The sequence below is a fragment of the Typopeltis vanoorti genome, chromosome 3, assembly GCF_054136105.1.
Source record: "Typopeltis vanoorti isolate ZY-2024b chromosome 3, IOZ_Tvanoo_1.0, whole genome shotgun sequence".
Lineage (NCBI taxonomy): Eukaryota > Metazoa > Arthropoda > Arachnida > Uropygi > Thelyphonidae > Typopeltis > Typopeltis vanoorti.
In genome coordinates this window covers 62,285,494-62,299,844 of record NC_143551.1, presented here as the reverse complement: position 1 = coordinate 62,299,844, position 14,351 = coordinate 62,285,494, and the positions used below count along the sequence as shown (strand labels likewise).

The window sequence follows — 14,351 nt, the reverse complement described above, 5'->3', positions numbered from 1 at the left end:
TCTATCTAATAAATTACATACGTATACATGCAATTTAATTATACATACAATTTATGTAATACATATAATACACATTTATATAATACATACAAGTTAAGAGATAATACTGCAATTTTTCATGTGGTTCAATTCAGATTCCAATTTATCTCATACTTTGTACAGTGCACAAGTCATATAGCACAACAATTTATGTGCTATTCATAGTAATAACGATTTTTGTAATAGTTTACAATCAGTTATAGTTTAGTTACACAGGATAGATTACATGATTATCTATCTATCTATTATTATTATTATTTGATACCTCCAGGGAGTTCATAGACTCATCGAGAGAGGACACCTGCTCTACAGCTCTCTCCACCACTCAATCCACCAACTACAACTAACCGCAACTACACCAATGCCATCTACCACCGACCACCACCCACTGGTTTTTCCACAGACAATTACAAACATCCATGCCCACGGTGAGGATCGAACCCGCAGCCTTTTGGCTGGAGAGTGGATACACTAACCACTCAGCCAGCCAGGCCGGCATCTATATAATTTTTTTTTCTGTACAGAGTGCTAAGAAAATATCTTATTTAAATTGCATATAGGTAATGATATTAACAATGTGTTTTACATCTTTTTTCACGTACATATTTACAATGATCCATTTAAATTTACAATGATTCACTTTTTATTAAATCGATTATAATATTTACTTGTTTCTTTGGTGGCATTTCTGATTTCTTCCTTGAAGCTTTATAGAGCTCATCTGAGGAAGATAATAGATGGTGGTGATTTCGTGGTTTTGTTTCTATACCCATTGCAAGCCAGATGTAATGGTGTTTTTTGAGAGGGGGTTGCTATAGGTTTTGTGTGTGTGTGTGTGTGTGTGTGTGTGTGTGTGAGAGATTCATTCTCACTATAATATTTATATAGCACCTGTTTCATCTCTCTATATGTTCCTGGGTTTCTGTTATTGAACGGCAGTTTGTTTATCATGTCAGATACATAGAAGTTTTGGGTGGCTTTTCTGTAGTGATTATTGTACTTATGTGTTATGTAGTTTGTTGACTGTGGTCTTGTTATCTGGTGTGTTGTTCTGGTTACTCTGTAGGTTGGACTGAAGTAGTGTAGTGGCATAAGTGTTTCACCTTAAATATTTTGTGTTCTGTCCATGCTGCCTGCATTAGTGTGGGTTGTTCCCAGAATATCAGTTTTACTATTTTATTTTGCAAATTGTAACCTGTTAGGTTTGTAGTCCGCGTAGAATGCGTATGATGTGATTGCATATCTTAAAATGTTTTCACATAATGCTTTATAGATTAGTATTTTTGTGTGTGTTGGGGCGATATCTTTCAATCGATATAGTTTATAGTTTGCCTGCTATTATCCTGAGTTTCCCATCAATGTATTCCAAACTTCAAGACTTTGCTTTTAACTGAATTAAATTGATATCCTCCATTCCTTTGCTTATCAGTCCATTTTATTCAAATTCTCTTGAAGGGTTAACACATCTCCACTATTACTAATAACCCTTCCTAACTTCACATAATTTGAAATGGATATACACCTGCAATCCATTGACAATGTCACTGATATAAAGGTTAAACAATGTAGGTTTCAGTACAGAGTCCTGTGGGACCCCACTTGTAACCTTCTGCTTCCTTGATTATTGCTCCCTCATACCCAACTCTCTGATACCTATCAGATAGCCAATCCTGAATCCAGTTCACTAACCTGACATCTAAGCCCATGTGCTGCAACTTCACTATCAGCTTATCGTGTGGTACCCTGTCAAATGCCTTTGTAAAATCCCCAAAAAAGCAGAATATACCTTTCCCCTCATCAACTGCTCTTGTCACTTTATTATAAATGGCAATCACATTACTGAAACAATGGAAATCCCCTTAACAAATCAATGCTGACTCTCACAAATAACATTACTCTTATCTGTCCAATGTTGGAAATGATTCTTCACTAATTTCTCCAAAATCTTAACAACTACTGATGACATACAAACTACTGGTCTATAGTTTGACACTTCTATTCTACTACCTCCCTTTATACAATTGCACTATCTTACCCCACTTCCACTTCTTGGATACATCTGCCATGGTCACACTCACATTGAAAAGCCAGGTCAATAGAGATGTCAGTTCTTTAGTGCATTGTCTCAAAACCTGTGGCAAAATCCTATCCAGTCTCATTGTTTTATTGACATCCAAAGTACTCAGCATTTGAAACACACACTTGTACTTCTAAATTTCAAACTTGCCCCATCCCCTATTATTAAAATCTACTTCTCCAAGAGGAAATACCCCAATTAAGTGTACACTGAACAACTCCACTATGTCCTTTGCAGTATTCATTCTACTCCCATTTTTAACCAAAAATGCTACTATTCCATAATCGTTCCTCTTATTCTCATAGACAGGCTTATACATTGGTTATGCATTACAAAATCACTTAAGGAATTGAACAACATAGATACGAATATAAATTAAATTACGCTTTAATAAATATTTCCGATATTTCGGCAATATTTATTAAAATATTGCCGAAAATATTTGCCATTTTCAAAAGGAACTTACAAAAAAAGGCACATGCAAGTAGGCACTACAACACAGTAACTGAGAATGAAGCTATTGTTCTCCTAAAAGTCCTGATGGTGTCCTCTAGCGGGCTAAGTAGGTGTTCTTGGCTGTTGGGCTGAAGGGCTGCTGCTGAAGTAAGCCTCCCAAATTTGGGGCAATCACATACAACCAAATTTGTTGAGGTTTGGAGAGTTTCTTAGGGCCGAGGCTGATTCCATAAATAGTCTTTCGAATTTGTATTTGCTACGATGTATTACTGTAGCTTTCTTCCACCATATTCTGTGGCGTGTATCCAGAGCATGGTCTGCAAGCAATGGCTGTACTTGTGAAAACAGATGTAGTCCTTGTGTTCAGAAATTCTGATATTCGCTGTCCTGCCTGTTTGGCCAAAGTAAGACAGTTTACAACTGCAAGGGACCTGGTATACACCAGGTAGGTATAGGGGAAGTGGTTGGTCTTTGGTGGAGCGGATAAGGGATGCCAATTTTCTGTATGGTCTGTAACAGGAGGTCAGGTCATGTTTTTTTAAGATTTTGGTAATTTTTTCCGAGGTGCCTCGGATGTAGGGAATGGTGATGGATTTAGAGTAATCCTTGTGGAGGGGGAGGGGGAGGGGGGGGGGCTGTGGTTTGTAGGTTTTAATATTTTTTGGATTTTTTTGGGGGATAGCCATTGGCTGAGAAAGTGTTGAGGATGTGATTTAGTTCAGTGTTTAGGGCCATGTCATTAGAACAGATTAGTTTAGCCCTGTTGTATAGTGTTTTCACCACTCCATATTGTTGTGAGGAGGGGGGGAATTGTTGGTGAATGTATGGGTGGATTTTCTATAAACTGAGAAAACACCAAGGTTCCATCAGGCTGGTGGGTGACTAGTGTGTCTAGGAAAGGGAGGCTGTTGTTTTCCTCTTTTTCCAGGGTGAACTTGATTCTAGGGTGTTGGTTGTTTAAGTGTGTTAAGAAGGAGAGGAGTGTTTCAGAGCGATGTGGCCAAATAGCGAACACATCAGCAATGTAGTGAAGCCATATGGTTGGTTTTTGTGGGGCAGAGGCTAAGGCTTTTTCTTCAAAGGTCTCCATAAAGAAATTGGCCAAGGGTAGGAGAGTGGTGAACCCATGGCTGTCCCCTCTATTTGTTTGTAGAATTTTCCCTGCCAAACAAAATAGCCTGAGTTCATTGTGAACTGAAATAGGGCTGAGATATCGGGAGAAAATTTAGCTTGGATTAGCTCTAAAGTTTCCTTGAGTGGGTCATTTGTGAATAAGGAGGAGCCGTCAAAGCGTTACTGTGTTGTATTGCCTACGTGCACGTGCCTTTTTTTCGTAAGTTCCTTTTGAAAATGGCAACGTGAAGTTGCCGAAATATCAGAAATATTTATTAAAGTGTAATTTAATTTACATTCCTCTTATTCTGAAACATAATGAAAGAATTTTGTAGGATTTTCTTTGGATCTCAGGGTTAATCTCTTCTCATATTCCAGTTTTGCCTTTCTTACCATACTAGTCACTCCTCCTGGTCTGAGTCTAATACAGTAGTCCCCCACCCCTTATCCGCAGTAGATACATTACAAGGCATCCTGTGGTTACCTGAAACCGCAGATAGTACCGAACCCTATATATATATACTATATTTTTTCCTATACATACCTATGATATATACTATGTTTTTTCCTATACATACCTATGATAAAGTTTAATTTATAAATTAGCTATAGTAAGAGATCAACAACAATAACTAATAATAAAATAGAACAATTATAACAACATACTGTAATAAAAGTTATCTGAATATGAATGGAATCTCAGCAACCTCAGCATATATTTCTATTATTATTTTTTTTTTATTTATTTATTATTTTATGAAGTCGAGAACTTTCATCTTCTTCACTTAAAAGGAAACACTTTACGGCTTCTCTTTGGCATATCCAAATTACCAGCATCGCTACTCTTGTGCTTTGGGACCATCCATTATTAAGTAAAATAAGGGTTACTTGAATACAAGCACTGCGATACCGCGACAGTCGATCTGATAACCGAGAACTACTCTGAACGGTACACAATTCCTGATATTCCTGATTTCCAAAAGGCTGCAAGGTGCATGTGGCATTCTCCACCTTTACAATGAGTTGCCCTGGTGTTGGACTATCTCTGGGATCAGCCGATTTGTCTATTACTAAAAGAAAGAGCCATACGGCTTCATTTCAGTAATGTAAAATTACATAGGCAAAGTGGATATTAGATCCAACATTATTTGAAAGCTGAGGTTTGTAGAAACTATGAAAGTTTCGTAAGTTGACCTGAGAGCTTACGAGAATACAATCCTTGTCATCTCCAAGTTGCCTTAGTTTGCACTACCTACTTGACTTAGTAGCTAAAGGCAACTCGAGGATGCCGAGGATTGTATTCTTGTAACATGTCAATTTATGATTTCATAGTTTCTACAAACATTTGGCTTCGTAATATTTGCTGATGTAATTATAAATTGTTTACTTCTGGAATTTTCCATTTAATATTTTAGGACTATGATTGACCACGGATAAGGGGGGGGGGGCTACGTTATTCTTCATGCATCTTCTCTCTGGACCCATGGAACTGCCCGAAGCTGATTTCTAAGATTATTACAATCACCTGCCTTATAATTCCACACATATTCCTTTCTCTTTGATACCCCTGCATGTATATTCATCTTCCAAGGCAAAACCACATGATCACTCTCTCCAACTGGGAACAGAGATACCATCTCAGTTATAATCAGATCTTCTGATGCTATGACCAAATCCAAAACTCTTGAACTTCATGTTTCTTTTATTACATGTTGCCTAAGATATTTTCCCCTCAAAAATTCCAGAAATTCCATTCCCTTACTACTACATGCAGTTTCCTCTTCCCAATTTATACTGCTGTAGTTAAAATCTCACATCACAATAATTCATTTTGCATTCATCAAGCTCTGCCTAATCATATCCTGCTCTTCACCCTCTATACTTCTTGGCTTATAGCAAAACCCCACTAAATATCCTGTTCAGCCAATCTCCACCTCATACTATGCTCTCAAAACCATTAGTGCCATTACCCTTCAAATCCTCCACTCTGAGAGGACACAACTCATCACTTATCATAAACATTACTCAGCACTGCATTTGCCCTTCCTACCCTGCCAAAAAATGCTATACCTTGCTACTTCTATTCCTGTCAGTATATCATCTTACGTCAACCATGTCTTAGAGATCCCAATAATCTTTGGAAAGGCTGAGACTATCAGTGCCACCAATTCATCTACTTTATTCCCAGATACTCCTTGCATTTGTACAAAGAATCATCAAGGCACTGTTTCTATACCTATCATTATGCTCCCTCCAGACTCCAGTGGATTCAGCATTACATGATATATCCCCTTCCCCCACTGCCATCCACCATGATAATTTCTAGTTTCCCTGTATTGACATATTGACTTGTTTGGAGAACAACATTGCCTACAGATGCCTACATCCTTCGTCCAAATACAAACTGTCACTCACATCTCACATAACCTCAAATGCCCTCCATGCATCCACATAATCCAATCCTTTCTTTTGATACATTCTGGTTATCATACTATTCATTACATGCTCTTCTCCACAGCTGTGCATTATCATACCTGAGCAATACACTCACTATCTTCCCTCTCTCTGTCTTCTTCCGTACAACCTTAAGCACAAACCTTAGATCTTTTGTCATCCAATTTACACTGCCTCTCAAGTCATTCGTGCCCACCATCACAATCATCTCATTCACCTTTCACCTTACTTAATTGCCATAGTCACATTATCTGTCATTCCTCCAGGCAAACTCTCCTTTCGTTCTATCTTACACACTATGAATCATCTAGTCTCCATATATCACACCTCTTAGAACTCTGTTTCTTCCTTGCTCACCAGCATCGCTCTCTCTCTCTCTCTCTCCTCTGACACTTTCTCTCCTTGTTCTCCCACTTACCTGCCATCCTGTCAGCTCTTGATCCCTGGTTCCTGCAATGTCATGCCATTCTATCATTTCCTCTCTTTCACTGGTTCACCTATTCTCTCCCCTTCTATCATTCCCATAATTCTCTCACTCCTTTTCTGATTTGCTTCACATTCCCATCTCCTAATTGTTTCTTTCATGCTTCTTAACTCATTCCTGATACCTTCCACTTCTCTTTCACCATATCTCTCTCTCTGCAAGCTACTTACTACCACTTGATATTCATCCTCGCAGTCAACACCATTTACCAAAACTACACTATCTTTCAAACCTACATGCCCTACTTTTATATTCTCAATCACACTACTCATCTCTCTCTCTCAGTTGGTATTCACCCATTTCTGATGTAACACTGCCAAGATCTGTTATGTTAATTTTTAAATAACAAAGTTCTTTCCATTTTGTCTCATTGACTACGTCATTGTTGATAGTGATATCTTAATACTTGTTCAGGATACAAGAGTGTACAGAGGATTTGAAATTGGAAGGGACCATTACTTCGTACTAAGCAGAATAAAAATGGATATCAAATTGAAAAAAAAAAAAATGTAAGAAAGTTTTGAAAAGAATTTAAGTTGAGCAGCTTTTACAAGTAAATTGTAGACTTTACAATACAAATATTACTGAAGAAAAAATGTAACAAATATAACAAGAACCAAACCTTGTAGTCTAAATGGCAAACTCTAAAGAAGACATTAATGGATTCAGCTAAGGAGATATGAGGTTAAGTTGTCTGCAAGGATAAAAAATAAGCAAACCATGGTGGACACAAGAAGTTCAAGAAGCAATCCTGGAAAAGAAGAAAACATACCAAATGTTCCTAACAAATAAGTCAGAAAATGCCCTAAAAGAATCCAAAGAAAAATGTAAGCGAGCTAAGCTATGTGCAAAAGTAGCTAAACAAAAGTCATGGGAAGAGTTTGGTAAAAAAAATAGAAAATGAATCTTAGGAAGTTGGCAAAATGTTCTGGAGGCTATTGAAGAACCTTAAAAAAAAACTATAGTAAAACATTATTTAGTACAAATTCCCCAAGTGCAAACTACCCACATAACTATATGTTCTGTGTAGATTAGATTACCAATAAATTTAAAGTAAAACTCTAATACGTTATAATGAAAACTTATCTTTTTTTTGCTGCTACCTCGTAACACATCCAACTATAACTTCACCCTCTGGCAAACGCATATTGATCATAAAGAAAAATAATACATACGTAACCGGATGGACAGAATAAAAGAACGCAAACCAAACAATTTCCTAAACAAATACTTCAAGATGAACAGTCAGAAAAGTAGACTTTAACCACTCTTTGAGGTGACTGACTGACACTTTCTGATATCAGAACAGGTCATACCAGGTTAATTCCACAAAGAGAATGACGATAATGATAAAAAAAATAACAAAACAATCACATTATAAGAGTTTACCATGTATTCATTACATTAGTGTTTTTTCTCAAAGCATGGTAGGCATGCTCCAGGGGTATGCGAAAGGTCTTTGGGGGTTACATGCCAATTTTCAGCTAGGCATCAATAACGCATGGAATCATTATTAAAAAATAAAAGATTTTAAATATACATATTTCTTAATAAATTATATATTATGTATGAATTCTCCTACTCAAACTGTGATAACTGCTTCATTTGAATAGTTTGCAAATTCACAGGCAATCCCTCGTGAATCTTCGTATATGAACATACATTGCAAGCCTACAGCAATGCGAAGAGTGCATGATAGCAACTGATAAAAAGTAATTATATGAATCATTAGTAGATGTAATTAAGACAGTTAAGCAGGTATTAATCAATGTGATTCATTATTTGATGATATTACAAATTTGTTGTAACATAACATTGTTGTAACAACTATAGAGCCATGTTTTGCTAAAATTTTATTCCACATAAGCAATTTCACTCCTCTCATTGATGATAAATTATTTAAATTTAAGTAAAAATTTATAGTATCTTTATAAATTTTGTTCTATTAAAAATAAATCTTTTTTTTTTGTTTACATGTGCATCTAAATTCAAATAAAATAGACCTTTATAATGAAATATACTTTATTTTTTTATTTATTTATTACTTATTATTATTATTTTGATAAGGGGGTATTTGGTAATAATGAAGATTTAAGAAGGGGTACACGGATATCTGAAGTTTGAGAAACACTGCACTACATATATATTAATACATAGTAAATAGAATAGGTAACTTGCAAAATGCAAAGCACACAATGACTCTTGAGTGATAACTGCTGAAATTGCTTGATATGCTTTGCACTTATAACAAATGTGTGAAAAAACTAACTTACCTCTATAATTTGTATAACAAAAGGATAGGAAGTAACTACATCTGGCCACCCAAGCTGCCTCCAGAATTCTCTAATCTGAAAAAAATGCAATGCTTAGATATTATAATTCTGATAATAAATATGAACATTTCTGTATACAAAATGATGTAAAATCTGAAGCAATGAAATTTAATTTCATGTATTGGATTAATTTATCAAAGCAAATTAATATACTATACAACTATTATTATTATTACATAACACCTTTTCAACTGAGAAACAAAAGAGAAATTTAGGGAATTACTAGGAAGATGAGATGACTGGTATGAACAGAAGCAGGTTACTGCAGACTTTCATTATTTTTCTACACTGAAGAGTATTCTGGAGGCTGATTCATCTTCTTCTTATTATTATTATTAATACCAGATCTCAATGGAGTAAAAAAAAGATTCACTGTGGGAGGTACACACTATTACACACAAAGCTCATCCAAGTTTCCTTTAACTAATTCAATATGCCTGTTTAACCACACTGTGAGGCACTGCATTCCACTCACTAATTACTCTTAGTGATTAGTGAACTTACTCCTTATTCACTTCTCATACCTTTCTTATATAGTTTCCAGGGATGACTTTTTATTCTACCCCTCTCCCATTCTATGAAAAATTTCTTCCACACTAACTTAGTAACAATCCCTTTACTTAAATGTTTCAATCTTATCTCCTCTCCAACTAAGCATAAGGCTTGGTAAATTGCATTCCCTCAATCTGTCTTTGTATCCCATATTCCTAAGATCAGTTATTGTCTTAGTCAATTATTTCTGGACCTTTTTTCTAATGCCGGCCTGGTTGGCAAAGTGGGTAGCGTATCCGTTCTCTAGCCAAAAGGCTGTGGGTTTGAATTCCGCATTGGACATGGATGTTTGTGATTGTCTGTAAAAAGAATAGTGGTGCTGGTGGACAGTAGATGGCAGTGGTAGATGAGGCAGTTTGTGGATAAGGTTGAGTAGTGGAGACAGAGAGTTGTAAAGTAGGTGCTCTCCCTCGATGAGTCTTAGGACTCCCTGGAGGTGTCAAATAATAATAATGTATCCTATGTATTCTAATGTATTCTAATAAATTTATTATTATTGATTATGGAAACATAATCAGTATTTTGAATGCTGTCTGTAGTAGCTAAGTTTTTGGTTTTGGCATGCTTGTCATGATTGTGACAGTTTATACAGTTCATCTTTGACTTATTTCATGGGGCACTCACTAAGCTTGTGTTCCTTACAGAAGAATAAACAAGTGGTTTTTCCCCTAGCATGACATGTGTGGTGGTGAAACTTATTGAAGTTAAAGCAGCTCAGAACACTTATGTAGTCTGTACAGTGGCACATTCTCCACAGAATTTTAACACTGGTTTTCAAGAATTTTTTCCTCAAAGTTGGATCAACTTCAATAATCAGATTCCTCTTGTTCATTATTTGTTACGATAATTGTTTGTATAACCTTTGAATATCCAGTGAACAGCACTTGTTTACATGTGCATGTTGCAATGCAACTGTTGCATTGTTGGTAACGATTTCACTGAGAATATCATAGATAATTAGAAATGGAAGATATTTGTTACAGGGATTTGCTACTAATGTGTTTTTTCATCACTTAGAGATTTCATTATATAGAAAGCCAATGACTGTCTTTATTTTGGTTTCAATTAACCCTGCAGAGGTCACTGTCAAAAAAATTGCAGCTTAGGTCACGTGTATCTGAGAGATACGTTCATTATTAGTATGTGCTAAGTTGCGATAAAACAAAACTTTAAAAAAGAAAACACGATGGTTTATTTATTTTCAGTTACAACTGAGAAATTATTGAACAAAGAAACAAAGAAAATAAAACAACTAAACCAATACTATACTGACATCAGAGTTCGCAGTATCTCTCAGATACAATTTACTATCATGAATGGGGGAAGTGAGTGGTATGAGTATAGAAAATGAGAGAATGAGTGTGCAAGAGGAGCAGAGAAACGGGGAGGCTCAGGGTGGACAGGGGTACACAGCGTGAGAAAGGTGGATGCTCCAAGAGGAGGTGAGAGCATGTGTAGGCAGGAATGGAATGGGATGACCAGGGATTAAGAAGAAACAGCTGGAATTCAAAAGGGTTTTAAAATGAAGAAGCAGAAAGGGAAATGGCCCCAGGCTAACATGGAGAGATTACATCGAGTGAGTGGTATCAGTGGAACTAGCTGTAGATCAAAAGTGAGCTGTTGTATTTGTATACAAATGTTAGAAGTATAAGAAACAAGGCAGATAAAATGGTTGCACTAATTGCATCTGTTCACCCAAAGATTGTCAGAACAAGTGAGACATGGTTGGAAGAGGATGACATCCTGACAGGAATAGAGATGGAAGGGTATGATGTGTTTCATGAGAATACAAGGGGTAAAAAAAGGGGGGGGAGTGCTATTGATGATAGAGAAAGAGTTATGTCCTTACGTCCATACAAACTAGAGATGCAAGAGGAAATAGTGCCAGTGGTTTTGAGGCAATATGGTGTGAGACAGAGGTGAATGGAATCAAATACTTGGTGGGATGTTGTTATAGACCAGGTAATGTGGATGGTGGTGATAATGAAATGTACAATCAAATTAGCCAAGTAAATAAGAAAAGGGTGATCATTATGGGTGATTTTAATTATGGCAATATAGACTCGAATGATTAGATAGCAACTGAAAGTAAAGAAAATGAGTTTCTTGAGTTTTTGAGGGATAACTACCACAGACAGTATGTAACAGAGGGCACACGAGGATTGAGGATCATGGATTTGGCCATCTCATCAGAGGATGTAATTATAAATGAGGTTTCAAATCATCCACCAATTGGTGAGAGTGACCATGAGGTGATTACCTGGGTGGCTGCCACCAGTGTAAGGACCTCTGTGAGAAAAGGGTACATGTGGAACTACAAGGGGATGATTATGAAGAGATCAGGAGACAGCTTTCAGGTGTAGCATGGAATAAGGAGTTAGCTGGAAAAGAGATCAATGCAGCTTGGGGGATTTTCAAAAACTGTTTAGTAGATGCAATGTGTAAATGTATTCCAAGGGTGAGAAGGTTAAATAAGGTGGGTGTGAGATGGATGAATAAAGATATTAAGCATGCGATACAGAGAAAAAGGGCATTGTGAAGGCAGCATAAGAGAAGTGGAAATAACCAATTCCATGAGGTCTACAAAGACCAAGCAAGGAGGGTGACTTGGTTGGTGAGGGTAGCTAAAAAGAGGTATGAACAGCAGTTAGCTAATGAAGCCAAAAAGTATCCCAAGGAGTTCTTTCGATATGTAGCCAGCAAAAGAAAGAATGATTATGGAAGGATGACATTGATTGGACAAAATGGTATAAAGACAGCTGTTGCGGAATATGTGGTGGAGATACTTAATGAGCAGTTCATAAAGGTCTCTTTAAATCTTCTGAATGTGACTTCATGGAGGGATTGAGAGCAGTTGATGTGAGCAAGAAGTGTATGGAGAGTTGAGTAAACTAGATGCAAATAAGGCTGTGGGACTTGATAATATATCACTGCATATTCTGAAGGAATGTGCAAGGGAGTTGACACCTGCCTTGACATATTTATTTAATATGAATCTTGCACTTGGTCAAATTCCTAAGGTGTGGAAGCAGGGCAAGGTTGTGCCACTTCATAAAGGAGGTGATCAAAGTCAAGCATCAAACTATAGGCCTATTTGTGTGTCAGGTGTTGTGGTTAAGTTGTTGGAGAAGCTTGTGAGAACTAGGATCCAGAGTTGGGTTGAGAACAATGGTATTATCTTTGAAGAACAGCATGGATCTGCTAAAGGGAGGTCATGTTTTAGTAATCTACTTACTTATTACAATAAAGTGACTGCTTCCTTGGACAGAGAAAAATGATACACAGTAATATATTTGGATTTCGCAAAGGCTTTTGATAGAGTACCTCATGATAAGTTGACAGTCAAACTAGACCAGATGGGGTTGGATATTAGATTAGTGCATTGGATTGGAGACTTGCTATCTGATAGGTATCAACAAGTTGTGTATTGGGGGAGCGATATCCAGGAAAAGGAAAGTCACTAGTGGAGTGCCTCAGGGGTGTGTTTTAGGGCCATTTCTGTTTAACTTGTATATTAATGACACTGGTGAAGATTTGGACGGAGATATTCAGTTGTTTGCAGATGATGCAAACAACTGAATTTGGGACGAACCATGAAGAGTAGTGAAGATGTTGTGGCTTACAAGAAGACTTGGATAAATTGAGTGATTGGGCATGGAAATGGGGATGTGAGTTCTATGTTGCAAAATGTAAGGTTTTAAAATTTGGAAAACAAAGATGGAATGCAGAATTTATGCTTGGTGAGGATATATTGTTGGAGGTGGAGGAAATAAGAGATCTGGGGGGTGATAGGGGATAAGGTTCTGAAATTTAGTTGACACATTGCCAAAATTGTGAAGACAACACAAAGGCTTCTGGGAATGATGCAGAGAACACTGACATGTAGAAGTAGGGAAATTCTTGTTCCGTTGTATAAGGCTTTGATTAGGCCACACATGGACTATTGTGCCCAGATTTGGTCACCTGGTTTTCAGAAGGATGAAGAGATGTTGGAAAGGGTCCAAAGGTGATTGACTGAGGTAGTTTCTGCCCTCTGGAATGTCGAGTATGAGGAAAGATTGAGAATATGTAATTTTCAGAGTCTGGTAGATAGGAGGAAGAGGGGGAGATATGATAGAGCCCTACAAGTTGGTAAGAGGTTGTTATAGGATCAATGCTGGAGAAGTTCTACAGAAAATAGTGGGAGATCGGGGGAGAACCAGAGGTCATCCATGGAAACTGTATAAAGAGGGTGTGAGTAGAGGAGTGAGAGGCAGGTTTTTTTCATGCAGAGTTGTAAATGATTGGAATACCTTGCCTGAGAGTGTGGTGTCTGCAAGGAGTTTGAGTGTGTTTAAGAGACAGTATGCTGAGCGTCAATTAAATATTGAATCTATTAGCAAAGCCAAATGTGTGATTATTTATCGAAATTATTGTTAACTAATAATGTTGATGTGATTGCTGTCCATGAAACACGTGCTGCTGATCCTGAACAGCTCCTTAAAAGAGGTCGCATTCCAAGTTACAGGTGCTATTGGTGCAACTTATCATGAAGTATATGAAATAGCAATGTATGTGCGAAATCGTCCTAAAGAAGTTTTTCTTCTATCTCAAAATAATGTAGAAAACATACATACAGTAGTGATAAAAGTTCAAGATATTACAATTACAAATATTTATAAGCCACCTGGATCACCTTGGCCGGAAAAAATTATTCCTATTGCTGAACATCTTGCAATTTATATTGGGGACTTTAATAGTCACCATGAACAGTGGAATTATGCTCGAAACAATGAATGTGGCAAAAAAATTGTTGATTGGATGGAACTAAATAATCTTCACTTAGTCTTTGATGCCAAAGACA

General features: G+C 36.9%; 1 protein-coding gene across 1 annotated transcript in view; it reads right to left on the bottom strand.

The window, feature by feature from the left end:
• Positions 1–14,351, bottom strand: part of LOC150108197 (BAI1-associated protein 3-like) — a 709,720-nt gene that overhangs the window by 164,456 nt on the left and 530,913 nt on the right. The window contains exon 22 of the mRNA XM_090390426.1: positions 8,897–8,971. Coding sequence (XP_090246552.1) covers positions 8,897–8,971 — 75 coding nt within the window. The remainder of the gene's footprint in view (positions 1–8,896; positions 8,972–14,351) is intronic.